The sequence below is a fragment of the Pocillopora verrucosa genome, chromosome 13 (assembly GCF_036669915.1).
Source record: "Pocillopora verrucosa isolate sample1 chromosome 13, ASM3666991v2, whole genome shotgun sequence".
NCBI classification, from domain to species: domain Eukaryota; kingdom Metazoa; phylum Cnidaria; class Anthozoa; order Scleractinia; family Pocilloporidae; genus Pocillopora; species Pocillopora verrucosa.
The window spans coordinates 17246015-17272817 of NC_089324.1; the positions used below are offsets into that span (position 1 = coordinate 17246015).

Genomic DNA, 26803 nt, shown 5'->3' on the forward strand with positions numbered 1-26803 from the left:
TTCAATTAAAATCATACTCACAAATCTTCAGGTTGTTTAACAAGGACCCACCCAATTGAGACCTACTCTGAAATATAAGGTTAGCAAACTAGACTTGAAATTCATTGAAAAAATTATCTCACTCATTGAGAGTGAACATATGATTAATATCCTTCATATAAATAGGATATCTCTTGTACATAACTTACTTCCTACACCCTGGGTCAAATCATGACAGTGCTTCTGACTCAAGATTTTTCAAAGTTGCTATTTGGTGACAGAAAAATCAGAAAAAGGTCACCAGAAAAGGAAACTTTAGTTGACAACAGCTGGCGATTGTTATTGAAGGTTTGCACAACATCTCAGGACTAAACACCTAACGCTTTACCTCCCACTGGCAACCAACATGTAACTTCTTCCTATAATGTCCATACATGTATATTATCCAGCAAACAAGTGATGAGAATACTAAGACTTATCAGCTAGAATCTTGATTTAACATCAAACTCTTGTAATTAATTTACAAGGAATTGTATAACAGCCAGGGGGGAGAATTGACACACAGCGAGGATAGAAACTTCATGATTTCCTTCTCTTCCACTTTCAATTTCGACGCTTAGGTTCTGATATAAATTTGTTGGTCGGAGTCGCAAGCAGAAGCGAAAAACACTTGAATATTAATAGCGGTTTTTATTCCCTGTAAAAGCAGACGTTTTCACTAGATCCTTTATAGTTGCAGCCGTCGGTACATAGTTTTACTCCTGAGTTTATCAGGCCGATTCCGTCGGTTTGAAAATGACAAGGCTTCTCTATGCTGAACAACTCTTTATCAAGATCTGTGGGATGAAAAGCTTAATAAGCGTCATGGCGAAAATATACGAGTAAAATACACTCCATGAAAAATATCTCACTCTACTTCCACAGTGGATCGCTTGTTGTCTGAACACTTACTTTGTTAACTCACTTTGTTAAAACGAGATCATTTTAGCGAATTATCCATTTCTAGGTTTCCTGCTAGAAACCTGGAAATGGATAATTCGCTAAAATAGCCTCGTCTCAACCAAGTTAACGTTCAGATAACAAGCGCACTGTAGATGTAAGGTGAGGTTTCGTTCGATATTCCCAAAAGCAATAGACAATACCTGTTTACAGCAGCACTCACTTAAAAGGATTGCCTGAGGGTCTCTTCAAAGCTTTGTACACGCACCATTGCCGCCCATTTTGGCTTCTGATTGATTGTCTATTGTTAATTACATATAGCGAAATTGATCTTAATATGTTGGAATATCAACACCATGAAGACATATCCCACCTTTTAATTAATCCATCTCATCTCTATGTTATTTAACAGACTCTTTTAATCGTCGTAACTGCCGCTTCGATTACTTATACACTGATGAAAACGGATTTATCTTCCCTTCTTAATCAAATGTTTAGAAACCAACGATCAGGTAATTTTACAAGCCCAAGAGCAGGGATTAGAGGGATCGAGGAGGAACTTAGTCTCGTACCCAAGCCTTCCACGGCCAAGTGGTTGTAAGTTCTGGATACGCGATTATATTAGGGGGAATCCCGGATTTTTTCACAAGGGGTTTCGCCTGGTTGCTCACGTTCTGAGCCCCTTTTAGACCGAGATATACCAATTCCACACAAACTTTCAAACCTTGCCTGGCGAAACATGTTTTTCATACTTTAAAATGTTGTTTTATTTATGAGCTCTTATATTTTAGGAATCACAAACAAAATGTAATTATTCATTCCATTTTTTTTCAGTTGCAAATGTATTTAAACTTTTCCCAGGGGACAAGTCATCAGTACTTATCGCCAGGTGGTGGAGAATTTTTGTTTCTTGGGGGGGGCCGGGAGTCGTAGGGTCTGCAGTGGAAACATAGGGGAGTTCAGTCGTCACCAACAGGCAATCGTATATAAATTGGAAAATACGTACTAACTATTTACAGCCAATGATTGAGGATCGTAAGAATAGTACTGAGTCTAATGGGGGTGGGGGTGGGGGGGGAGATCGGGTAAATTTCATTGTGACGCAGGAGATAAGTAACGACCGGTCTTAATGCCTGACGAGTTATTCTGTTTCATACGTTCCCAGATCTCAGTGAGTATCTTTCTTTGGATTTAAACGAGAACTCAGATGAACTCGACGCTTTGCTATCTTCAATCAAATGCAAGCCATACAGGTAAAACATGTCGGAACAATTAATTAATTAAATAAAAGATGGAGACATGTAAAGGTCAGGGAGTGCGGACAAATTTGGCGACATCAAATTAGCTTTATTTGGTTCTCTTTTCTGCTTCCTTCCTCACACAGTACGCAAAACACCGTTCCTCTATTTCGTTATTCTTCGCACAATAGGTGCGATCGTAACATTTTTTATTTAACGTTTGCTATTTCAAGAAATAGAGAAATTTTCAACCGAGTTTAGAAAGTAATCCGCGAATTCATTGGTTTACACGGTTTACTGCACTTTGTGATTAGTTTTAACATCTCGTGCCACTGTTTCAACCATTCAGATGCAAACTTGTTCACTTGCGTTTTCCCGCGCTTGTAGCAGTTTGCTTATTTTTTTACTAAGAGTTTTGTTACCTCCTGGCGTCATATGACATTGTAATAACCTGGTTAATTGACCGTCTGCAGGTTAGACAGAGTTGATTATGAACAAGCCTATAAATATTATGGAAAACCAGACAAAGAAGAAAGAAGATGCGACGACGTTCATTTCCCAGACATCTGTGCGTTCTATGTATCCAAATTTGGAGAACATAAACTGTCATGTGACTCAAAGGTTTGCGGCTCATCACGTGTTCAAATGGGCTGCATAAATCCAAATATGGGAAAAATTTCTGAATGGACGGATTTATCAAAGGAAACTATAGTTACTACGATGGAAAAAGCTGTGGAAACGAGTAGGAAAAACGGGTTTGGATTTCTGTTTCTTAGGTGTGGAAATATTCTTCAGGTCCTAACCTTTCCTCCAGTGTTGCAGGAAGTTGAAGGCGGCGACAACAGGAAACAGATCAGTGTAAATGTGATCAGCATGGATTCTCTCTCCAGGCCACATTTTTACCGAAGTCTTCCGAGAGCAGTCGAGGCTCTACGCAAGATAAGAAATAATTTTGACATCAGTGCCACCGCCCTAGACTTTCAGAATTTCCAGGCTATCGGAGAACAAACTTTTGACAATTTGAGGCCGTTTTTTTGTGGTGTTGTAAAAGGTAAGTTCTGAAATGAACTTACTTACATCTCCCTAAGAAGACTGATGATATGGAAACCGCTAGTTGAAAATTCACTTGGCCAATTACAAATTGTGGTTTAAATCATTAACATGAGTAATTTTCTTGTAATGCGATTAAGCCAGCGATGGGGCACCCAACGCCGCCGCCGTTCTAGCGGCGTGCCACACTTAAATTTTGCGGTCTTCGCCGCTTGTGACGCAGTACCTCAGTATGACAGTCAGTCATAAACTAGATACGACCAAACGTCCGTGGAGAATTGTCTCAGTAGAGTCCTCTCGACAGGGCCTTCCTCGGGGGGGGGGGGGGGGGTATTGGGACAGGAAGACGGCTTGTTCTGCAAACTATCTTTTCTAACAATGTTGATCTGAAAATTAACGGCTCTTGGTGTAGAAAACACAGTATACGTCACAGTAGAATTTCATCACAACCGGAAATAAGAAAACAGTGAAAACAATAGTGTGACGTATACTATGTCTTCCACACCAAGTAAGAGCCAAATTAACTCACTGATTGGCTATTTAGCTAGCTGGCTGATAGGTTGCGAGCAGGCCGACTAGCTAGCCCATTAACTGACCTACCAACTCACATTAAACAATGGAGCTCACTAGAGTTGCTTGCTTCTTAGATGACAACATTCTTACTGACACCTTCAGGACCTCAAAGTATTCTTTAGGCGTAGAGGTCTTGTATGGGACTTTTAAGAAATGGGGCTACCAGACGCTTTTTCAAGAGGATCTCGTTTGGTTTGACTATTGGGGAATCATCCTGACAGACCTTGAATTAAGATCAAAGCCGACTGTAGATTCAGGATTCATGGCAAGGTGAGGCTTTTAGAGCTTTTTAATTAATTTTCCATCAAATTGGAATCTCAATAGAAGACACGTAGCCTTATGTTCGCGCGGAGAGGTCTGGGTCTGAGCCTTAGCTGGATCGAAACTCGACGAAATACCCATATTCCTTATCGCTGGTTGTTTTGGAAACCGGGATAAACTGAGGCGTTGTAAGCTTCTTGAAATGATTATGTGTGTAATTGGCGCGAAAGTTGAATGTTGTATTGGCTACTGCGTTCGAAACCTCTTTATTCTGATTACTCAACTCTCATTAAAAAAATTGTTGATTGGTGGATGAAAAGTAATGAAATATTTTTGTTCTGTCACGATGAAATCTGACTAATATAATACCTGATCCCTATTAACCCCTCAACTACCATTGGAGTGACCAAGACAAAATTTCTCCTTTCAATATCAATGCAATATCAAGTAGATAGGTGATAAGAATAAAGAAAAATATCAATCAAGGGATAGCTAACTGATCCAATACCAAATTCTCCATACTAACAACATGAGAACTGTCTTGCAGACAGTAAAGAGAATTGCTAATTAGATCTTGGGAGTAAGAGGGTTAAGGGTCCGTGATATTCTTTTTATCCCTCCCCTCCTGTCAGTGGCAGTTAATTGGCAATCTCCCTCTTCATACTTTGTTAGCGCCGACTGATCCCCCCCCCTGTTTTCCCCTAAAAAACATAAGATATAGCTACCCCACAAATCCTTCTCCCACCTTCCCTCCCCCACCACCCCCCCCCCCCCCTTAGGTGATAAATATTTACTGGCCTCTAAAAACTCTCCCCTCAGGTGGACTAAATTCAAAGAAAAGATGAGTAAGAAAAACATCGATGATTTTGGCATGACGCATTTTTCTGGGCCATTACTGAACCTAAGATACGGTGAAACAAACCATTTCGAAAGTCCCCCCAAAGTGTGCTTAAATGGTCAGTTCTTCAGTAAATATTTTATGGATTACATACAGACGGTTCACACCGCCATTAACAACGATTCTCGGACCAAACCACTATTTTCGTTCATTCACTTCAACACGGGACACGAACATACTGGTCAGCGGATTAGAAACACGGACGCCCATTTAGCAAAGTTCTTGACCAACATGGCTAAATTGCCGAACACTCTCACTATGTTAGTTTCTGACCATGGAAATAAAAATACGCGGTACAGCTACAAGACTGAGGTAGGAAAGAGAGAAGTTTATGACCCAATTGCTTTTATGATCATTCCCGATGGTGTCGCGAGAAGTCTGGGCAAGCAGAGGATGGCTGCCTTGGCAGAAAATCAAAGACGGCTTTTCACTTTTCTAGACGTACACAGAGCACTTATGAGTTTAAACGATCCGAAGAAAATGCATTCACGAGATCCTCTGGTTGCAGGCATATTTGCAGTCTTACCCGCGAGTCGCACATGTTCAGACTTGGACCTTATGCCACAAGCCAGATGCAAGTGTGAAATCAGCGAAAATTATAATTCGGTAGAAGACAACTCGGACAGTCTAAAGTGGTTGGCAGAATTTGCCGTTGGAGCTTTAAACGAAGCCATACAAAAACAGCATATGGAAGGTATGATAAAAAGGGTGCAAAATAACATTTCTTAAAGCTCTCTATTGAGTTTCATTGAAACATAAACAAAGTGGTGTGGTGAAAAGGATCATGTAAATTAATTTTTCATGGGGCTCTTTGAATGAGTTTCATGAAACCATAAACAAAGTAGTGTGGTAGAAAGATGTAAAATTGTATTTGTCAGCGCTTTCCGATTGAGTTTCGTCAAACCATAAACAAAGTAGTATGGTGAAAAGGGCGTAGAATAACTTTACAAAGCGCTTTTCGATTGAGTTTCATTAAACTAAGAAAAAAAGTAGGCGTCAGAAAGGAGAATATGACAAGAAGCCAGCGGAAGCACATAGTAAAATCAAGTAAATTGCTCGATGCGCGGGAAAACGCGGGCAACCAAGTCGCGATTGGTGTTAGTTTTTAATTTGATTGGTTGAGAGAGTGGCGCGGTTTTAGGGGCCAACAGAGAGCAAAGTGAGGCAAACCAACGCAAAACAGGATTACTTTGGAGACCCAACTTAAAATTTCTCTTCTGACTGTTTGTTTTTGTAGTTATCCATGTTAGGTGCTTTTTGATTCAATGTTTTTAATTTTTCCTTTAAGGTGAAGTTGATAAGCAGCTGTCATCGAACAAATATGGATTCGGAAACTGTCAGCGTCTGGTGGGAAAATCTTTTGCAAACATTGCACAACTCTCTCAAGGAGACAATGTTACCACGACAATGGATTTACGCGTAGTCCCTCCGAATGGACACAAAGAGGATGAAATTTTTAAGGTTTCTGTCAAGCAGCAGGCTAAAACAAAAGACAAAGTTTGGTTAACGAGTTTCATCCGGGTCTCTAGGTACAGCAAATTTAAGTCATGCGCAGATAAGTCAGTTGACATTAAGCTGTGTGCATGCGTCACACATCAAACCGCTGAAGCTATGAACAGCAGTGAAAAGCTTGTCAATGTCGCCATTCCAACCGAAATGTTTGGTTCAAAAACTATCATAAAAGACCTCCACTCAAGATGTCTCTTAATCCTCAGACGAAATCACGGAATATTTTCTTTCGCGCTGGAAGTAACCAACGTGTGTTTAAACAGAACTTACAAAACTGAATTAGCCGGCTCTTCAAGAGAAATAGTTACTTCCAATAAACTGCCTATTAATCTTGAGATAAGTCCAAGGACGTTTTATTTCTTGACATCAGTGAAAAGAGAAACCTCTACAGATATTATTTCTTTGAAATTTTATGCAAATGTGAAAGTCAGGTTTGCTAACTTCGACGAGTTTAAGGATTTGGGCAAAATCGACGTCTTGTGACCCCGAATTTACGAATTCCCGTTAGTAACTGTTGTAATAAAATACTGTAGAGGATTATATATTATCTACTTTTTTCGCCATGAAACAACGGACCCTAATGTGATAGTGACGTTAGTTTGGTATCCAAGGCATAGTTGAGGCGTTGAACTCCTCATGGGACCAACTTAACTGAGAGAATGAAGTTTCTTTTACATTTGAAGTTTGAATCAGTTGAGTTCGTTCAACTGACTTTGGATTGCCCAACACATTTTGTCCGTCTGCTTCAGACGAATAGAACGTGTGAAGATTGACTGAGGGACAAACTTCGATCTCTCTTTGAATCGAACTTAATGAATAAATTACAAATTGCTTTGTTTGAAATCCCGCTAAGCTAAAAATTCGTTTTTGCTGCTCTGAATTAGGTTTGACGAATGATGTTCGAAGCTTTCGCTCTGACAAAGGGCTGACGCTCAAAACGTCAGCTTTAGAAACTCAGTCGCCTTGACAAATCCGGCAAATTATATTCTCAAACCCTCCGTCGACGCAGCAACAAACAGTTACTTTAGAAACATTTCCCCTTCAATGCTCCAGGATACGCATTCATGCCGGATTTAAACGGTTACCTAGATACTAAAACCTTTCGTGGACAAATTCACTTTCAAATCATTCATTTCATGAATACCTGTTGAAGACAATTACTAATGATGTCATAAAAACGTCGCTGCTAAGATGAACTGGAGCCAAACTAAGGCTCCATTCAGAAAGTACAGAACGACTTTTGAAAAGTAATTGTGTCCAAGAAAGGTAAGCCATAAAATTTTAGCAGCTTTTGTTATTTAGTTTTAAAGGATCGATACAAACACCATCTATTTCGTTCTCTGAGCTTTACTGTGAACCTGTATGAAAGAGTGCTGTGACAGTCATCTTTGACTAGCAGTTGACCGAAATTTTCACTTGTAATTTTAAAGGCCAAAGATCACGTCGACACTCTTTGTGCTTAACAACATAGAAAGGACGCCAAGTCCGTTTCTGTAAACTTTGCTGAATTTAAACACGCTTTTGATGTACTTCAAACATCCTTAAGATATTAGTATATTTTAATACACTACTACTCTTTAGCCTTTATTTGAGTTACGTTTCATACAATTTCATAAACATCGACGCAAATCACTTGGTGAAAATCACTCTGATTTCGCTGTCCGCAAAGAACATTTTTTATTTCATTTGACCGTTAACGTTTCTTAATTGAGACCCTACACATAACATCTGTGTCACTTTCGCTTTTCGCACTATACCACTACATCTTCCATTTTATGCAAGGTTCATTCGACTGGCTACACATCACGCCTAAGTCAAAAGCTTCGCACCTTTCTTAATCCATTTCTCTTAATTTGCCGTCCTATGCAAAACAACATCTATTGTTCAAATGTTTCGGCAAATTACGAGCTGGAATCATGGAAACTCGCTGTCCACGTTTATCCAATACGCATCTACCAACTTGCTTAAACTTGAAGGTTACCTAAATAACTTGGACAACTGAATATAACTACGTACTCAAGTTAAACATTACGTAATCAGCACTAAGTTTGGGTCTTATTTGTAATCAACATATCATTGCGTCTTCCAAAAATACCCCTCTAAACTCCAGTATTACGGTGGAAAAAAGACAAGATTTACAAGCGCCAGTACCGCAAACATGACACTACTCCCATCTGGCCGGCTCAGATGAGGCTAGGTAAACTGGGAAAATTATTGGTTAAACAAAGTCTTCGTCAGATTATGTTAGATTTTATGATTTATTTCTGGTAAGAGACGGAAAAATGTAATCTTTTGATCACGTTTTTGAAGAGAAAGGCACGCTTGAAAAATCCGTAGAAACCTTGCAGTACCCTTGCCTGCACATCAAGGCGACGATATAATGAACGAGTTGCCATTAATCGGATCCTCGTGTTTGCGCAAAGATTTGTGGGATCGCCATGAGTTAAATTGCAACTCGCTAGAAAGAAATGTATAGCGAAAGGTTGTTTCGACGTCCAAAGAAACGATTTTGGTGAGAGATCATCGCCTTTTTACCGCTGTTTTAAAAGAAATGGGTGTGGGTAATAATGATACAAGGGTTGTGCAAGGTTTTGTTTGAGCAACCGTTAAATATGTAGCGAAATCTAGCTCGGGGATCTGGCGATTAACTTTTCTCTATGCGCAAGGGTTTAATGAAATTGACATCGCGTTACGATCTCGAACCTGGGATTTCCTTTTGTTTTTCATCGCTTATTTCATCCTTACAAAGAGCAACAGCTCAGTAAAAACAATTTTCATCTCCGCTGACGACGATTCTCTCCTTTGAGGAGGTATACTTTCAGACATAGTAATATGTTTGTTTAAAACATTAAAAAGGCTAATTTTGTAATAAGTCGAGACCATTACAGGATAAAGATGTCACAATCATATTATCGACCTTACCCATGGAGAGAAGTTAATCGGTATATTTTATAACATTCTTCGTGGTAATGACAACAAAAATTTACTCTTCCCTCGTATCAACATTAACCTAATCCTCTTATGATATAACTACGACGAAAAAAAGTTGATCTCTCTCCAAAATCACCCTTTTTTGGACGTCGAAACGACCTTTTGCTAAATATTTACATATATCAACTTGAAATGTTCGTCCCGTGGCGATGACAGAAACCATTGCGCAAGCACAGGAATCCGACTACTGGCAACTAAATATCTCGTAACTACGTAATTTCGCACCCATTGTCCCAACGAACCGTAGCAACGCAGCGCATTTGAACCAAATTAAATCTGAATTAAACTTCATGGTTAACTGCATGTGAGCTGAACTGGAAGCACTCGCCTCAGCCATTGTAAGTACAATGTTAATTGCCACTGCTTTCTATTAGAATGAAAATAAGTCAGAAAATTGTAAAGATAAGACGGCGGCACATTGTTAGAGCGTCGAAAAATACGACACGGTTTGATTTGAATAAAGTTCCGTACGACCTTTGAAATTTCACAGCGAAAATAAGTTTTCTAAGGCTACCTTAAAAAAAAAAAACTGCCCCGATGCTTTTGAAATTGCAGGTTCAAACAGGGCCAGGGAAAGCATATGTCAGAAACTTTGACCAGGATGTCATCATGGCGGGAGGTTCCTGTCCTCTTGGGTGAAACAAAATCCTCGTCGATGGAAGTTTAAGCTATTTTTGTGAAATTTTTTTCATACAGCTATGAAGGTAATTCGTTTGTGGCTTTCAAAACTTCTTCGTAAGCCCAGGTTAAGTTTGATTGTGATAATTTGCGCGTCGACTCTTCTGTGGTTATTGGGAATGTTTGGAGAGTGGAATTACACGAAGAAGACATCGTATCGCATTATTTCACCAGCTGAATAGTAAGTCTTTATTGTCTTCTTTTTCGTTGAAGTGGTATTTATGCTCAGCAGCGGAACACCACGCGAATCTTAAAACGAATTTTCTTAAAATGGACGAATTCCCCGTCCGACAGTTAGAAATATTCCTCACAGCACAAGATGTTTGTTTTATTTGAACAGCGATTCCAAAAACGATGGAGGTGCTCCGGTTACACGTTAAAAATTATCGTGTCACTGCATTCTCAGAACAGAAAGTCTTTCCATTTAATCATTTTCGTTTTGACAGTATACTCAGTTTCAGGGAAGATACAGCTGACGAAAACCTGACAGTCGTAATTAGTTGTGTGGGTCGGGAAGCAAATGCAATGCAAATTGGTGGCACTTTCAACGTTTGGGTTAAATAACTGCTAAGGGTTGTAGGGTATTAGTGCTGGTTAAAAGGACTTGAAGGGATGTAAGGTTACTTCCCACATTCAGAGGCCAAAAAAATCGATTTTTCTTCTATTTTACTACACTGTATTCAAACATTCAACCTAACGTTTATTTAAAAAGAATGACTGAAATCTTTAAAAGCACCCGAGCTATTTAGAAAAACGTATTTTCAAATAAAAGTTAATGAATAAGGAAGGTGTCATAATCTTGTACTTTTGCGAATCTCCTGGGGGAGTTATTGCGGTAACCTCTCATCTTATTTACATGAAAGTAACAGTAAAAGCTCTTTGATTATGGAAAAAAATCTTTGCTCATGGAAAAATCAAAAGCAGAAGAAAGTCGTTAGGAAAAAAAAAAGGAAAAAAAAACAAGCCCTAAGAAGAAAGAAAGAGTACCATTCTGTCAAGAAAAGAAAAAACTTCCTTTGTGATAGAGACTGGTACTGGGGGAGCTCTTCACTGGCATCCAGATTTCAAACAAAGACGTTGCTGTTAAACCAAAATTTGCCATACATGATGGTCATTATTGTGTCATACTCCTCAACACTCCTCTAAGTGATCAAGATTTAAAAAAAAAAAAAGAAAAAAGTGTCTGCAATAGGTTACTTTTCCCAGGAAATCTTGATCCCTCATCATTGACACCAGGAGGTCCTGTTGTCTTATTGGTTTGCGGTTTCAGGAGGCGAGATAATCTCCTGATGTGGTGTGAGTCATTTGCAAACCTTTATGAGCTAAAATCTTGCATTTGATTTTAGAAGGAATACACCCACTTTGAGGGAATTTATAGGGTATATGGATTTGACTGATTTTGATCACATTTTGCCAAAACATCCTAGGAGTAATGACAAACAAAAGTGTGTCAGGAAATTTTCAATTTGATATTTAAAATAGTTGTCTTGTGACATCTATTTACACAACATGACTTGGATATTTTTAGCTACTCCAACTTTAGATGCCAATATCTACACAACCCAACAGAATATCCAAGAAAGCCTGACACACTTTTGTTGATTGATGCCTTGTGAATGAGACTGTGCAGTGACTGCACTGCAGCATGCGATACCAGATAAATTCAATAGACACCCACGAAGGTGGGAAGTAACCTTAAATGACATTGATACTATGAAAACACTTATCATCACTCATGTGAGACCTTTACTTAAATATTCAATTGATACTTTGAACCCTCGTACTAAATGTAACATTGTTAAATGAGAGGCTGTCTGGCGTAGAGCCACCAGATGGATTACTGAGCCTAATGATGATTGTGATTCTAGATTATCTAAGCATAAATTGTTGTCACTATCCAATAGGAGGTTCATGAAAGATGTTGCATTTTTGTTCAATGTAATTGATGGACATTGATAGAGATATTGCAAACAAGCTCCAATTTTGTAACAACAGAAATGTAAATAATAACTTGAGTGAAAATGACACAGGGCCTTGCTCCAAATTTTAGATGAACTAATGGTTTTAAATATAGATTTTTTTCTCTAATCAAAGTAGAGAATCAAATGGTATGGCAGCCTTTAAAAGGAATGTTTTAAGTTTTATCCCAAGCATGATGCATCAGTGTTTAATTTAATTCAATACATTGACTATTTGTAATCTAGTGGAGTGAATCTGTTTTAATAAATGGCACAACTCAAAAATATTCAGCGATACCACATACCAAAACATCTAACAAGTTACTTGATATCCAACTGCTTTATTTTATATGCATTTCTTTCAGAGTGGTTTAAGCAAATCAAATAGAGAAGTGGTGTGTGACAGGTGTTGCATTACATTAGCATCAGATTGGCTTATCAGAAGTCAGCTTGTCAATTAAGGTTTCAGAAAGATTTAATTCAACCATTTTTCTCAAATTGTACACATTTAAAAGTACTGCAAGTACAAACAAGATTTCTATTAATTAAAAGTGTTTGAATAATTTATCAACAGTGACAAAACCTTATCAATCAATCCTAAGACTAACCCTGACCCATATTTTTACTCTACTTAATGCTGTTGGGTAATAAAGAAATATTTTGACCAGGCATGAGGTCAAGATGGCTGGATATTGGCTTAAGTTCTTATTTTGCATTTATATGGACAGAGATGGTTGAATCCAACACCCTTGGACAATTAATATAACAAAATGGTGTTTGTTTTGTTTCAACAGTCACCAGTCCTTTCAGATGTTAACCAACATAGATATTGAGACTCTGAAGACTCATCAGAACTGTTCTCCAGAAACACACATCCTCTTTCTGAAGACACACAAAACAGGATCTTCTACAATATCAAACATTTTTTTCCGTTATGGAGATTCTCGCGGTCTTCAATTTATTCTTGGTTCAGACACACTGGTTGGTTGGCCAAGTCCTTTCAGAATTTCACACACCCTACATCCTAATGGATTTCAGCCAAATTTTCTATGTAGTCACACAAGATTTAGTAAGAAAACTATGAATTACTTATTTCCAAAAGACAGGAGTAAGTACATAACAATCCTTCGACATCCTGTGGACCAATTTGAGTCTGTTTTCAATTACATGGGGTTTGGTGAGGTATATAATTTAGGGAGTGATGCGACAGAATCTATAAAAGGATTTCTTAGGAAAGGAATAGAGTTTAAAGACATCTTTAGGGCAAGATCATCTGTTCTAGCAAGAAATCCAATGATGTTTGATTTAGGTTTGGACTACAAGTTTTACCAGAATGCATCAGCTGTGAAAGACTACATTGCATTTTTGGAAAAGGAGTTTGACTTAGTCATGATAACAGAGTATTTTGAGGAATCTGTGGTGCTGATGAAGCGTTTGCTCTGCTGGTCATTCATTGATATTCTTCACATTAAAACTAATGAGAGAATTGCCCAAGAAAGAGCAGAGTTCAGTGGAAACTTGAGAGAAAACATAAAACGCTGGAACAAAGCAGATATGTTACTTTATGATCACTTCAATAAAACATTTTGGTATAAAATAGAAATGGAAGGGAAAGAGTTTTATGAAGATCTTGCAACTTTTCGTCGACTGAAAGAGGTTTTACACAAAAACTGTTTTGGAGAAGCAACAGTTGTGGAGGTTTATCCTGGCAAGTATGCAAAGACATTGTCTTTAAATCCAAACGTATCAGGAGTGAGCAGAGAGGTATGCAAAAAACTTATAGTAAAGGAAAACAGCTACCTAAGTTATTTAAGACAGAAGCAGTTGTACAAATCACCAGGCCCTATTGACACAACAATAATTGAGGCTGACCAACCTAATATCAGCTGGAGTGTATCAAAAGATTTTCAATATGATCCTCTACCAATATAATCTAGTATTGAGAGTATAGTGCATACTGTTAAGATAGAGTTTAAATTAGATACGAGTTTTAAATTACTGATGCTATAGACATTCATGTATTAAATACTATCACACCTACAAAAGAAAAATTTGTAAATGAGTCTAAAATAATCCAGAATTGCACATATTTTGCATTACTTTGCTCTCTAATTGGTCCAGAAAACTTGCACCACTGAACCAATCAGATGCAAAACTAATACCAATCTCAACTCAGTCGCTTGTATTTCCTGTACTTTGCATGGTTTACTCGTTTTTACGTCAAGTTCTCATAGGCTCTTCAGGGTATTTGGCATTGAATGGAGAAATTACACTTCAGTCTCTTCTGGGAGTAACAGAAATATTTTACCATTAAGCTTTTCATTTGGAGCAACACTTGTCAATAACAAATAACTTTTTGCTATTTTTGCTGCATCCAAGGGATGGTGCAGCAATTATGAACACATTCACTATCAAACCTGACCAGTACAATAACAGAAACAGTCTAAAAATTCCATGTACCTTCCTCTTTAACTTTGACTGGTACAACTGAATTTAGTTTGAACTGTTTGATAATTTCTGGATGGATAGTTTTTTATAAATGATGCATGGACTTACATTTCTTAAAATATTCCTTAAATATCACAGTGACTCAAGATGTTCAGATCAGAATTTTATCTACTTTAATCAATAGTTTGAAAGTTTCTCTTTCTAGAGTTATATCTTATTGCATTCATTAATTGCTATTTAAATGTGGACATATTTATTGATTATATTTAAATAGAATTTGAGCCCCTAGAATAAATAAAATATTTCATACTATTTTTAAAAACCAGATCATTGTGTGGATCAATTTTTCCTTGAGGCACATGTAAGTTTGAATATGCCTATTCTTCGGCTGTTTAGCTGCTGACTCTTTTTGCCAATTGTTTTGGCATCAACCAATTCTGTTTAAGAGGTCCTAGTTCGATACCTTGGTGGGTCATTGTGCAGTGTTCTTGGACAGGGCACCTCAAACTCAGACCCTCTTTCTAACCAAGAGTTCCTATTAAATGGGCTTGGAGAAACTTGCAGAAACACCTGTTGAAGTGCTGAGGAGGGGGGGCTGCTCTGTGAGGCACAGGCAACCCATCCTAGGGGGGGGGGAAGGGGAGGTAATTGCTTCATGCTACAGAAACTGGGATAAGCCCTTTAGCACGATGCTGACTTAGGAAATGAGTGCAAGAGGTTGGTCAAATATGTCACTCATATCTGAAACATAAAAATGTATGAAAGGAATATATTAAAAAATCTTTATCTAATCATGAGACACTAACAGTTCCTAGACTTGAAAATTCACTGGAGCCATCCTTCTTCACTTGTATACTTGCTCTCAAGTTCAAAGCTTGATTAACTTTTGATAAATATTTGAAGACAGATGTTAAAAAAAAGAAGGTCTTTGGTGGTAATACACGGTTGATTGGTAAAGCAGTAGAAAAAATCCTTTGATCCATAGAACCTGTCATTGAAAATTTGTATGTTCTATCTGTGCATACATTTGTTACTTCCAGTGTGAAGGAAAATGTCCCAAAATCCCTTCTCAAGAACAGCAAACAGTTGGAATCTAGGTTCTTCACTTTTGTTTCTGCTCCAAACATTTCCCGTGGAACACCGTTCTCCAACAATACTCCATTTTTAGTATTGGAGGTTTGATTTTTTGCACATGCACAGAGCTTGATATCTACTGACTTGTCTTGGCAAGTTACAAATTTGTTGTACTTTGTCACTCTAACAAAACTAAGAAAAAATACTCCTTGTCTTGGTTTAGAGTACTGTTTGACAGAGACTTTATAGATTTCATCCTCTTGGTATCCATTTGGAGGAACCACATGTACATCCATTGTTGTGAAGATGAATTCTCCTTGGAAACGTTTCACAACATCAGTGAACGATTTTCCAACAAGGCGCTCACAGTTTCCATAACCTTGGTTTTTCTTTGAGTCTTTATCCTCTAATAAAAAGGTAACAGATAAAATATTCAAAAAGTGAGGTCATCACAAATGAAAGCAAAGCCTGTGGTGTATTCTCATGCGGCACACAACCTTTTATCTCTTTTTAGATCCCATGAGTGACCCAGATAGAATTTCTCTCTACAGTACCAAGACAATATCAAGCTGACAAGTTTTGAGAATCAAAAAAAATATCAATAAGGGTGTATTAGTTGATCCAAAACCAAATTCTCTGAACTTAAATCATAAGAATTGTGTGACAAACAGAAAGAGAGTTGCTAATGAAATCCTAGGAGTTAAAGTTTTGAGCCATGTCCCATTTCTTACTTTATCAAAAATGAAACAAAATTCTGGAACATGATTGGTTATCACAAGCTCAATTTGAGCACTTATAGGACAGGTTAAGTGTCATGCTTGTAATTGGACAGTGTAATAGGACAGTTGAAATGTCATACCTGTGAGTAAGCACTGTTGTCATGCATTTTGTTTAACTCTTTAACTCCCAGATCAAATTTGTAATTCTCCTTACTGTCAATCATACAATTCTCATAATATTAGTTAAGAGAACTTAGTACCGGATCAACTAATTATCCCCAAATTGACATTTTTCTTTATTCATATCTCTTGTCTGATTGATATTGTATTGATATTGGTAAGGAGAAATTCTCTCTTGGTCACTCATGGGAGTTAGAGGGTTAACCAGTGTTTAGTTTCTTTCTCAAATTTTGTCATAGTTTTGGTCAAATGGTTACAGGACTTCATGTCCTCCAATTCTGTCTGTAATCATGCAGTGTTCTCATTATTACTGAAGTGGACTCCTGTTTTGCGTTCATCTGAATTTGTTTGTTACTCGTATGATTACAGACCAAATTGTTCTCCCCTCAGTCCTATTACCATTAATTATTAATTAGTATAACCATTACAATTTCCTTGAGTATGATTAATTGATGAGCTGCTTTTTTTTTCACTAATTCTGTATAATAGAAACCAGATGGTTACATCAGCCAGTCAGATCAGTCGTACAGGCTTCATCTTGCCCATCTCAGCTCTAAAGAGAACCAGCTTCCAGGTTACCCCTCACCTTTCTCATATTGCCTTTGTATGGCATCATTCATGTAACCAACTGCAGCTTCTGCAAGCCACTTATGGTCTTCTGCATTATCTTTGATGTGACCTTCTTCATCAAAACCCTCACATTTGCATCTTGTCAAGGGAAGCATGAATAAGTCCGCACAAGTGCGGTTAGCTGGTATTTCTGAGAATATTCCTGTAACTAGGTAATCCCTGGAGTTCCTCGTCTGAGGATTGTGCAAACTCATAAATGCATTGTGAACATCATACAACATGAACATGCGTTTTTGGTTTGTTACCAGGGCTCCCATCCTTTCTGGACCTAGTTTATCTGCAACACCATCAGGGACAATCATGAAGAACACTGGATCAAATAATTCTCTCCTGCCTTCAGGAGTGTAACTAAATGGTGTCATTTTATGGCCATGATCGGAAAATATCACAGTCAGAGTGTTAGAAAACGAAGCCATGTCTATGAAGAACTTTGCCATGTTAGCATCTAAGTTGATCATCCTTTTACCAGTTGTTTCATGTGCAGTGTTAAAATGCATGTAGGACACCAGTGGTTTAGCTTTCTCGTCTTGCTGCAAAGCAGTATACACCTTAGTGATGTAGTCCATGAAATACCAACTGTAAAACTGTCCATTAAAGCAAACTTGAGAAGGGTAGTCATAATGATTAGTTCTCTTTAAAACATAATGTAACACTGTGCAGGAGAAGTGTGTTAAGCCAAAATGATCGATTGTTTTTTGTTCCTCTTTTTCTAGAATTTCCTTCCACCTGTAAAGAAAACCATATTAAAGTCTGAAATAAACAAGGACAATTTTGCACTGCCTGGTGGGCCAGAATTAATAACTGTTTGATTACTTACTAACAGGTACCCACATACTGGATATTTAGGCATGTGCAAGCAGTTATTAACATAAGGAAAGGGCTGGTGGGCCAACCTCACATGATTTTTCCACCTACTTTGACTGAGAACTTACCAGAAATATTACAGAGAGCATGAAACACATTTTGGCACAGAACACACGCCTTGGATAAATTTCACATTATTATTTCAGAAGGCTGAAATACACTCTTAGAGGTGCCCTTTTTAACATTTCCCCCACCCCAACAAACATGTCATTTTTTAGTGTACTGTTCTTCACCTCGTCTTCCTTGCACTGAACACCCTGTATTAATACTAAGTACATGTATTCATTTTCTACCACACTTTTGAGAGTCAAACATGTCAAATACACTAACCTGGATTTGAATTCAGCATCTCCACTGGGTACAGCACGTTTTTGATTGTTTGTTAGTAAACTTCCCCAAATGTCATACCAACAAAGGTCCTCTTGAAAGAGGGTCTGGTAGCCAGCTTTCTGGAAGGCCCCATACAACACCCCCATTCCTATAGGGGCCTTTGTGTTCTCACCTGAGGCACTTATCTCATTGTCATCTGCAAAACAAACTACTTCAATTAAAATCATACTCACAAATCTTCAGGTTGTGTAACAAGGAACCACCCAATTGAGACCTACTCTGAAATACAAGGTTAGCAAACTAGACCTCTCAAAATTCATTGAAAAAAATTATCTCACTCATTGAGAGTGAACATATGATTAATATCCTTCATATAAATAGGATATCTCTTGTACATAACTTACAACTTGACCCTGGGTCAAATCATGACTGTGCTTCTGACTCAAGATTTTTCAAAGTTGCTATTTGGTGACAGAAAAATCAGAAAAAGGTCACCAGAAAAGGAAACTTTAGTTGCAACAGCTGGCGATTGTTATTGAAGGTTTGCACAACATCTCAGGACTAAACACCTAACACTTTACCCCCATTGGCAACCAAAATGTAACTTCTACCTATAATATCCATACATGTATAATTATTATCCAGCAAACAAGTGATGAGAATACTAAGACTTATCAGCTAGAATCTTGATTTAACATCAAACTCTTGTAATTAATTTACAAGGAATTGTATAACAGCCAGAAGGGAGAATTGACACACAGATCATGGGAGTTAAAAGGGTTAACAAGACTTAAGGAGTGAAGGCAGTGACTGAGAACTACTTGACTGCCATTTTACCTACTTGACTGCCAAACACCATGGCAACGGAAATAGTGGCAGCTTGGAGCACTGCATAAGTTTAGGCACACCATATTTATTAGTCAGTGGAGAAAGAAGAATTCCCCAGCTAACTTTCAATGAATTGGGCTATTTTTGACTAAGACATGAGGAACATTCTCTTCTTACTTAGAGCTGAATAATCCTGCAGTTAATTTCCCTTGTAAAGAAACTATTGTACTCACCTTTAAGAACTCCAGAAAAAAATGGCCTTATATTCTCAAAAGTCTGTTGACCAATACTCTGATCAAGTTCAAAGTCCAGTGCCCTGGCCTTTATGTTGGCATCCTCATTTATCTTTTTAAAAGCCCCAACAACTCTTGGCATGGTACGATAAAAATGGGGTCGTGAAATAGAGTCCAACATAATCACATTTACATTGATGTTATTTCTAGTTTTGCCATCTTCAACTTTCTTAAAAATGGGAGGAAAGGAAAAGACTTGGAGATTACTTCCACACCTCAAGAAAAGAAAGTCAAATCCTCTCTCTTGGTTGGTTTTCACCGCCTCTTGCACTGAAGCAGCGAGTCTGTCCTTTGATAAAGTATTCCAGTTAGTTACAGATTTTCCCATTTGTGGATCGACAGATGCCATTTGGATTTCTGAGGATCCACAAACCTTTGCATCACAGGATACATTAATTTCCCCAGAATCTGTTCGTTGGTAGGAGCAAATATCTGGGTGACGTGTACCAGAACATTTTCGATCCTCCACACGTCCTGGCTGGCCATAATACTTCACAATCAGTTCTTGACCAGCTTTGTCAGGCCTATGAGAGAATTTAAAGTCAGTGTCATTAACCCTTTAACTCCCATGAGTGACCAAGACAGAATTTCTCCTCACTAAATCAATACCATATCAAACAGACAAGTGATGAGAATAGAGAAAAATATCAGTTAGTGGATTATTAGTTGATTAAATACCAAATTTTCAGAACTAACATAGGGAATTGTATGGCAGACAGTAAGGAGAATTACTGATGAGATCTTGGGAGTGAAAGGGTTAACCCTTTGATCATTAAGAGTGAATAGCATCCTATTCCTCCTCACATGATCACCCTCAAATCAAACATAAATGTCATGAGAATAAAGGAATCTATCATCAACTAAAATAAGCTTATGATTATTAAACAAATTCTCCTTGTCAGCACCCTAAGAAATGCCTAGAGAACAGTGTGGAGAATATGCATATTGATGTTAGGGTGTGAAGGGTTAACTAGGTGTGATATTTAACCCTTTAACTCCCAGAAGTGATTCACATGTAACTTCTCCCAACAATATCCACCCACTATCCAGCAAACAGGTAATGAGAATACTCAAATGTATCGGGTTAAAGTTGTTATTTTGATCTAACACCAAATTCTTGCAACTAATTTACAAGGAAATGTGTAGCAGCAAGAGGGGAGAATTAACAATCAGATCCTGGGAGTTAAAGGGTTAAATATACACAGTTAATAGCCTCCTTTTGGCATGAAAATACACTGAGATTTGTCTAAGAAGCGAGCAGTTTTCTGAGGGAAAGATGAGGAAACCTGTGAGCTTTACCACAGAGGCTAGTAATTTTTATAGAAGTTACAGTAACATTCAACCAAACATACTTGTGAGGTATACATGTCTTTATTTCCCTCCGAGTTGCAATAGAAGAATTTTGGATGGTTATTGAAGTGCTCTCAATGACAGAACCAGTAGTACTGCTATTGTTGCCTATACCTTGTGGCCTTGTAGGAGAGTGCAAATTCTCTGAAACAGAGGACAAACAGAGTATTTAAAATAAGGCAAACAATTACAGAAACCAAAAGAGTATGCAGTTAACAATCACCTTTCAGCACTCATTGTCACTTTTAAGTAATTTCGACTGACATCTAACATCAGAGTTCCCTCTGTCCTAGACACATAAAGTTTTAGCACCACACACAGTTGTAGTTTTCAGTCTCTCCTTGCAACCATCATTTCTGCTCATCTATTAACATTACTACTGATACATATAGCAGAATTACTCATGAGTTAAGTTCACTGTCAACAAATTCTGTCAAAATTTTTTATAATTTGGTTTTTTGGTTCTTTAGTCAGAGAAATCATCATCAGACAAGGAGCAGTATATAAGATGAATTGCTCTGACTGCCACACCTCCTACATCGGTAAGACTGGCAGAAACTTCACAACTAGACTGACTGAACACAAACTAGCAACAAGGAAAGGCAATGTCAACAATCACATTGCTGAACACCACCGACTTATGAACCACACTATTGACTGGGACTCTGCGCAATGCCTAACCTTCAGCACCAACTACTTTCAACAATGATCCTGGAAAGCTGATTTACTAACTTGGAACAGACTCCCTTCAACAGGTGTCAACCACTACCCGCACCATACAAACGACTCATTCACGACATTAATTCATGACAAATGAACCCAACAGAACGACCTAACTTCACTAACGGATCCAAACTGACCGATCATGACTGACGTACATCACTTGAGTCTTGCAGCCAATAACATCATGGCAAAACTGACCAATCAGTTTCTACAAACCGGACTAAGTACATTTGACTGACAACAACCTTTCACTTGACTCTGATGATGACTTCTGCTCAGGTCGAAAAGTCAGTCACCATTACTGACAACAGTCCTTCTCAGGACTACACACACCTGGATGATCCAACTACACTATTATAGGTTTAGTTTGCCAAAAGAAAAAATACAAAATCTTGAAATGAATGCGAGATATGGCTGAAAGAGTTTTTAAAGTAGCTGTTACAGAACAGTGAAACATGTAATAATTCCAAAGTCTCCAGCAGAGTGTTGACATTTTTCCTGGACTTTCATCCAGGATGTTGATTTGCATATTTCCTTTGCAGTATTGCACCACACAAAATAGGTGAATTTGTCAAATTTCCCAAAAATTGAGGATTGAGATTTTTCATGAAACGGTCAAAAAGAGAAGTGGCTTTGCGGCAAATCTAAAAGAAAGCCCCAGCCAAAGAAATTGATGGCAGACAATTCTGGTGAAAAAAGTCTGACCTTACTCACAGTTTAATACTCAGACAAACCAGAGTAAAGAAGAAATGACTGAACATTTGTATCTATAAATTTATCCAAAGGTTATCTCAGTTTGACTTGGATGAACAAAGAGAGCAACTTGGCAAAATAACTTGAAAATTTAGTTGCCAAAATCATTTCCAACTAACCACTGTAACTAAAATGGTTGCAGCTTGGAAAGCTGAAGAGGACAGATGTGAAAGTTTTTTTTATCAAACTTACCACTTTTAAAAAATAAAAATGATGTAAGTAGAGGTTGAAGAGAGGAGTTATTCCTTTTCTACCATAAATTTAACTAAAAATACAACATTTATGAATCAAAGCAGATTTGCTTTAATACTCAATGTGTTATTTAAGTATCTACTTACTGTTCTCAGGAACAAAATTCATGACCTCAGGTAACTGAGCAGCCCATAAAAAAACTATTATTATTGCCACAATGGCCAGACAAATCTACAATAAAATAGAAAACAAAATGTTTAAACAGAGTATAGAGAAGACATTGGATGATAGCTTAAGAATACTTCCTTCTCTATTGTACCTTGCTATGTCATGCTTTTCGAAATTTTTGAGGTTAAAAAAGCACACACTAAGCATTTAGCGATTTCACCCCATTGCTGCAGGCAATGACCTTTCGTCAATATTGATATTTGCATTTGATACTACTTGTGTTGCTCTTTTCTAGATGCTATGCTAAACTAGCAGTCCCCTTCCCTTGATTTCATACAAGAGCTTTGAATCCTGCTACTAAGTGAACTCCCATTGGTGGACTTGCTTTGGTCTAGATGCCATGGGAAGATGTAAAGATAAACTGCAACAATTTGATCAAATGAAAGGAGTTACCACAGATCAGAACTCTAAGCTGTATAAGCTTCCAATCAATGTTCATAGATTTAATCAAAACTGGAATTTGTTATGCCATGACAAAAATATTCATTCTAAAGCTAGATTGCATGCACTTCACTAATCCATGATTACTCCTAGTTTGGTGATCTAATGGTTAGGGCTGAAATAACCAAGAATCAAGAAACCAGTTAACCTTATAACATGATTATTATTATTATTATTATTATTATTATTATTATTATTATTATTAAATCCTCATAAGCAAAGACATCAACTTACAAAACTTCTCCCATATTTTGTGGCTGACATGCCAAACTGCTACAACAAAAGCAAAACCTGAAAGAAAATCACATAAAGCAAGTTGGAGAATTATGATACATGTATATCATCATGAGTTACTCGTTCTTTCTTGCACAGTAATTATTGAAATACCATTTCCAAAAGAAATTTAAGGACCTTTCAAAAACAACAACTAAATTGATTAATATTTTGTAAAAGAAATTACATGGAATTGCTTGGAAAAAAACAGGATGATCATGACAATTAAAACATTTCTATCAAGAAAAATCACGCAATAATAATGGTAATTTATAAGTGCAAATTAAACAAAAGTATGATCAAATGCACTACACAGAAAATAATTTTTCCAACAGTGACAGCAAACTAAAATTAATAAAAAGCTAAAAATAGTAAATACTGACAAACCTAATAATTCCCTTCAGAAGATTAAAATATTACTAGGGCAACAAACTAAAATCTTAGCTAAGAAAGTAAGTTTTGATAATTCAATTTGAGTGATTCAACTTGTTTTACAAAATGCAGGACTCAGAATGTAGGGACTACAGATTAACCCAAGAGTTCACGATGCAAAATTATAATTGGCTCTTAACCGAAGATCTGTCAACAAGGAATTACAGTCAACTCGCCGACAGACCAACTCGCCAACGCCAACTCACCGACGTATAAAATCGAGTAGAGACATCGGTGAGTTGGTTGTCAATCCAATACAACTTATTAGAAGTTAAACATACAGAAAAGCATGTCAACACTTGTCAGCACTTCAATGGCAAAGACTTTCTCACAATTTTGCCAACTGGCTTTAGAAAGAGTGTTATCTACCAGGTGTTTCGTTTTGTGTCCTTGTGATTTCACTGCTTAATAGTGTTGAGGTGGAAAAAGTTGGTGAACTCCACGAACTTGGCTTCCCAGCCTTTCAGTTATCAGAAAAGGTTGAAGACTGTACGGATGATACAACGGTTTTCAAATAAGAAGTACAATCTTTTGTCTCGTGATGTTACTAGTCACTGAGGATGTGGCAGTCTCACCTACCTTTCCACAAAATTCACGCCGTTCGACCAATAATTTCAAATAAAGTTTAAAAACTCTTCCACTCCAAAGATAGGACTAGTGTAAAACGAAAGCTAAACAACAGCACCACGGAAACCTTAGCTGACCAGTAGGAACATGATTTTAAATATCAAAACACAATATCTGCTTAACTCTTCCACTGGACCGGCTGTTAATTGAGTCGCGCTTTTGGAATCAGGCGTCTATGCAGGTTTTAGAACCTAAGTCACAAAAAGCAAGATCTTCTTTTTGTGAAGATCTGTCAACAAACAGTCATGCATGTCAACACTTGTCAGCACTTCAATGGCAAAGACTTTCTCACAATTTTGCCAACTGGCTTTAGAAAGAGTGTTATCTACCAGGCGTTTCATTTTGTGTCCTTGTGATTTCACTGCTTTATAGTGTTGTGGTGGAAAAAGTTGGCGAACTCCCCGAACTTGGCTTCCCAGCCTTTCAGTTATCAGAAAAGGTTGAAGACTGTACGGATGCTATCTCTGAAGAAAAATTATATGCACCCACACAGCAAAAGTCACTCTGCAATGACCTGCCTTTACAGACCAAAATGGGTAAAGCCTGCAGTGTTTTTGTATTTTGCGTCTGAACTTCTTTTGTATGTGAAACAAAACCACAAATTTTTTAATGTAGTCTCCCTCAGGGTATTTTTAGTGACAAAAAGGAAATTATTTGTCATGTAGATTGATTATCCATGTTTTCCAAACAAGCTGACTTTGTGCATAACTAAATTAATGTGTGAACCTCAATGTATTAGTATCACTAAAATAAATACTTTTCATTTGACTGACAGAAGGGTTTTCAAAGGAGGAATATAATCGTACCTCTCGCAATGTGTTCACAGTGAATGTGGATCGCAGGTTTGCAAAAGTCTTTCGTACCACGTGTCTCTCGTATCAAGAGAACCTTTCGAAAAAATTCACGCCGTTCATCCACACTTTCATTTGAATGACAAGAAAATATAGATACGACGGTTTTCAAATAAGAAATACAATCTTTTGTCTCGTGATGTAGTCACTGAGGATGTGGCAGTCTCACCTACCTTTCCACAAAATTCACGCCGTTCGACCAATAATTTCAAATAAAGTTTAAAAACTCTTCCACTCCAAAGATAGGACTAGTGTAAAACGAAAGCTAGCAAGGTTTCCGCACAGCCCCATACTATTGTAAAACAAATCTGTTTTCCCAACGGAAATGTATTGTTTTTGTCATTGTTTTCTCTGTTCAAGAACTGAATGCATAATGTAGGATGGGGCTGTGCGGAAATTTTACCCGAAAGCTAAACAACAGCACCACGGAAACCTTAGCTGACCAGTAGGAACGTGATTTAAAGTATCAAAACACGATATCTGCTTAACTCTTCCTCTGGACCGGCTGTTAATTGAGTCGCGCTTTTGGAATCGGGCGTCTACAAAAAACCTAATTTTAGAACCTACGTCTCACAAAAAGCAAGATCTTCTTTTTTCGCAACATTTTTTAAAGATTGTCTATGCGGAACCGTTTGAAATACAGAATTTCGCCGGTTGCAGCTTAACTAGCACTCACACTGGTATGATTATTTACGCAAGAAGAATGCAGACATATTTAAACACTCTACAGGTGAAACTCTCGTAGGAAAGTTCTCTATTTTTACAATTTAGTACCAATTAAGTATAATTTTGTCAAAAGGTAGCTGATCATACCCGCACTGAGTATTGTCCAGGTAAACGCATCCGTTATTTTAAGTTTTTTCCAGCAACTGTGATATTGTCTACGAGCAACTGGCCGTGAAACCGAACCATATTGAACGCACGGTGTTCGAAAATCCTGGTGAATAACGTTGAAAGAAAAAAAAACTCACCGTAAAAGGTTAATACTCTCACGGAGTCTGAAACCGAAAAGCTTTCGTGTTTTTTTTCTCCGGAACTATCCCAAGAACTTGTACTGATGTCTTCGATCGACCGATTGGACATGTAACTAAGCACTTTGATCGTCGATATTCTGAAACAAGAAAGTTGCAAAGTATGATGGGTAAATCGAACCCCGATGCGCCGCGGGAGCTCCATTAGTGAGGCGCTCCAAAAGTAGGGACCATCGGACTAAGCTTAAGAGTTTGACCAGGTATGGCTGAGTGGTTTTGAGGCGTCAAATTTTAATCTCAATCAGGCATAACCAACAAGATTCCTTATTCCTTATTCCTATCAGTCTTCATGTCACCGCAACACACTGGTGTTTCAAATCTCGAGGCGCACGATAACCTGGAAATCTGGAAAAATGTTTCAGGATGACTTTAACGAGCAAAACTCCAAAGAAAATACTTTGGAGGGGCAGGCCGGTAAAGGAGCCATCGCGGAACGAATTTTGCAAAGTGTGTGCTTGCATT

The 26803-nt window shown here is 37.7% G+C and overlaps 3 protein-coding genes across 9 annotated transcripts in view; 2 read left to right on the forward strand and 1 right to left on the reverse strand.

Annotated features, from left to right (window-relative positions):
- Positions 1-26411, reverse strand: part of LOC131797424 (uncharacterized) — a 29916-nt gene extending 3505 nt beyond the window's left edge. Inside the window, exons 1-9 of one of the 6 annotated variants that reach the window (XM_066160055.1) lie at positions 25484-25711; positions 25266-25347; positions 23362-23418; positions 22605-22689; positions 20793-20934; positions 19381-19964; positions 18320-18515; positions 17082-17851; positions 14714-16002 (exon numbers count right to left, since the gene is read on the reverse strand). In XM_066160055.1, coding sequence (XP_066016152.1) covers positions 15314-16002; positions 17082-17851; positions 18320-18515; positions 19381-19964; positions 20793-20934; positions 22605-22689; positions 23362-23391 — 2496 coding nt within the window. In that variant the 5' untranslated portion in view covers positions 23392-23418; positions 25266-25347; positions 25484-25711 and the 3' untranslated portion in view covers positions 14714-15313. Of the gene's footprint in view, positions 1-14713; positions 16003-17081; positions 17852-18319; positions 18516-19380; positions 19965-20792; positions 20935-22604; positions 22690-23361; positions 23419-24411; positions 24808-25265; positions 25360-25483; positions 25712-26281 lie in introns of those variants that run through there. The other 5 variants (XM_066160056.1, XM_066160054.1, XM_059115046.2 and 2 more) reach the window with 5 other exon arrangements.
- LOC131775483 (uncharacterized) lies at positions 211-6960 on the forward strand. Its single transcript, XM_059091602.2, has 7 exons — positions 211-327; positions 1331-1430; positions 2084-2171; positions 2630-3207; positions 3854-4049; positions 4860-5632; positions 6227-6960. The coding sequence occupies exons 1-7, from the start codon at positions 211-213 to the stop codon at positions 6928-6930; spliced, it is 2556 nt and encodes an 851-aa protein (XP_058947585.2). The 3' UTR covers positions 6931-6960.
- Positions 9655-14021, forward strand: LOC131797429 (galactosylceramide sulfotransferase). Of its 2 annotated transcripts, none has more exons than XM_066160060.1 (3): positions 9655-9776; positions 9994-10297; positions 12869-14021. In XM_066160060.1, exons 2-3 carry the CDS (start codon positions 10137-10139, stop codon positions 14004-14006), a joined length of 1299 nt encoding a protein of 432 aa, XP_066016157.1. In that variant the 5' UTR covers positions 9655-9776; positions 9994-10136; the 3' UTR covers positions 14007-14021. The 2 variants fall into 2 exon arrangements, with proteins under 2 accessions (XP_066016157.1, XP_066016158.1); XM_066160061.1 differs by having other exon boundaries at positions 9994-10142.
- Positions 26412-26803: the final 392 nt, after the last annotated feature.

Bases quoted from the DNA above. Each gene is read 5' to 3' on its own strand.
- LOC131775483 (XM_059091602.2), top strand. From the start codon at position 211: ATGACAGTGCTTCTGACTCAAGATTTTTCAAAGTTGCTATTTGGTGAC. The intron at 1,431-2,083 runs GTAATTTTACAA...ATACGTTCCCAG, and splicing joins GTTTAGAAACCAACGATCAG to ATCTCAGTGAGTATCTTTCT. The intron at 4,050-4,859 runs GTGAGGCTTTTA...CTCTCCCCTCAG, and splicing joins GATTCAGGATTCATGGCAAG to GTGGACTAAATTCAAAGAAA.
- LOC131797429 (XM_066160060.1), top strand. From the start codon at position 10,137: ATGAAGGTAATTCGTTTGTGGCTTTCAAAACTTCTTCGTAAGCCCAGG. The intron at 10,298-12,868 runs GTAAGTCTTTAT...TTGTTTCAACAG, and splicing joins ATTATTTCACCAGCTGAATA to TCACCAGTCCTTTCAGATGT.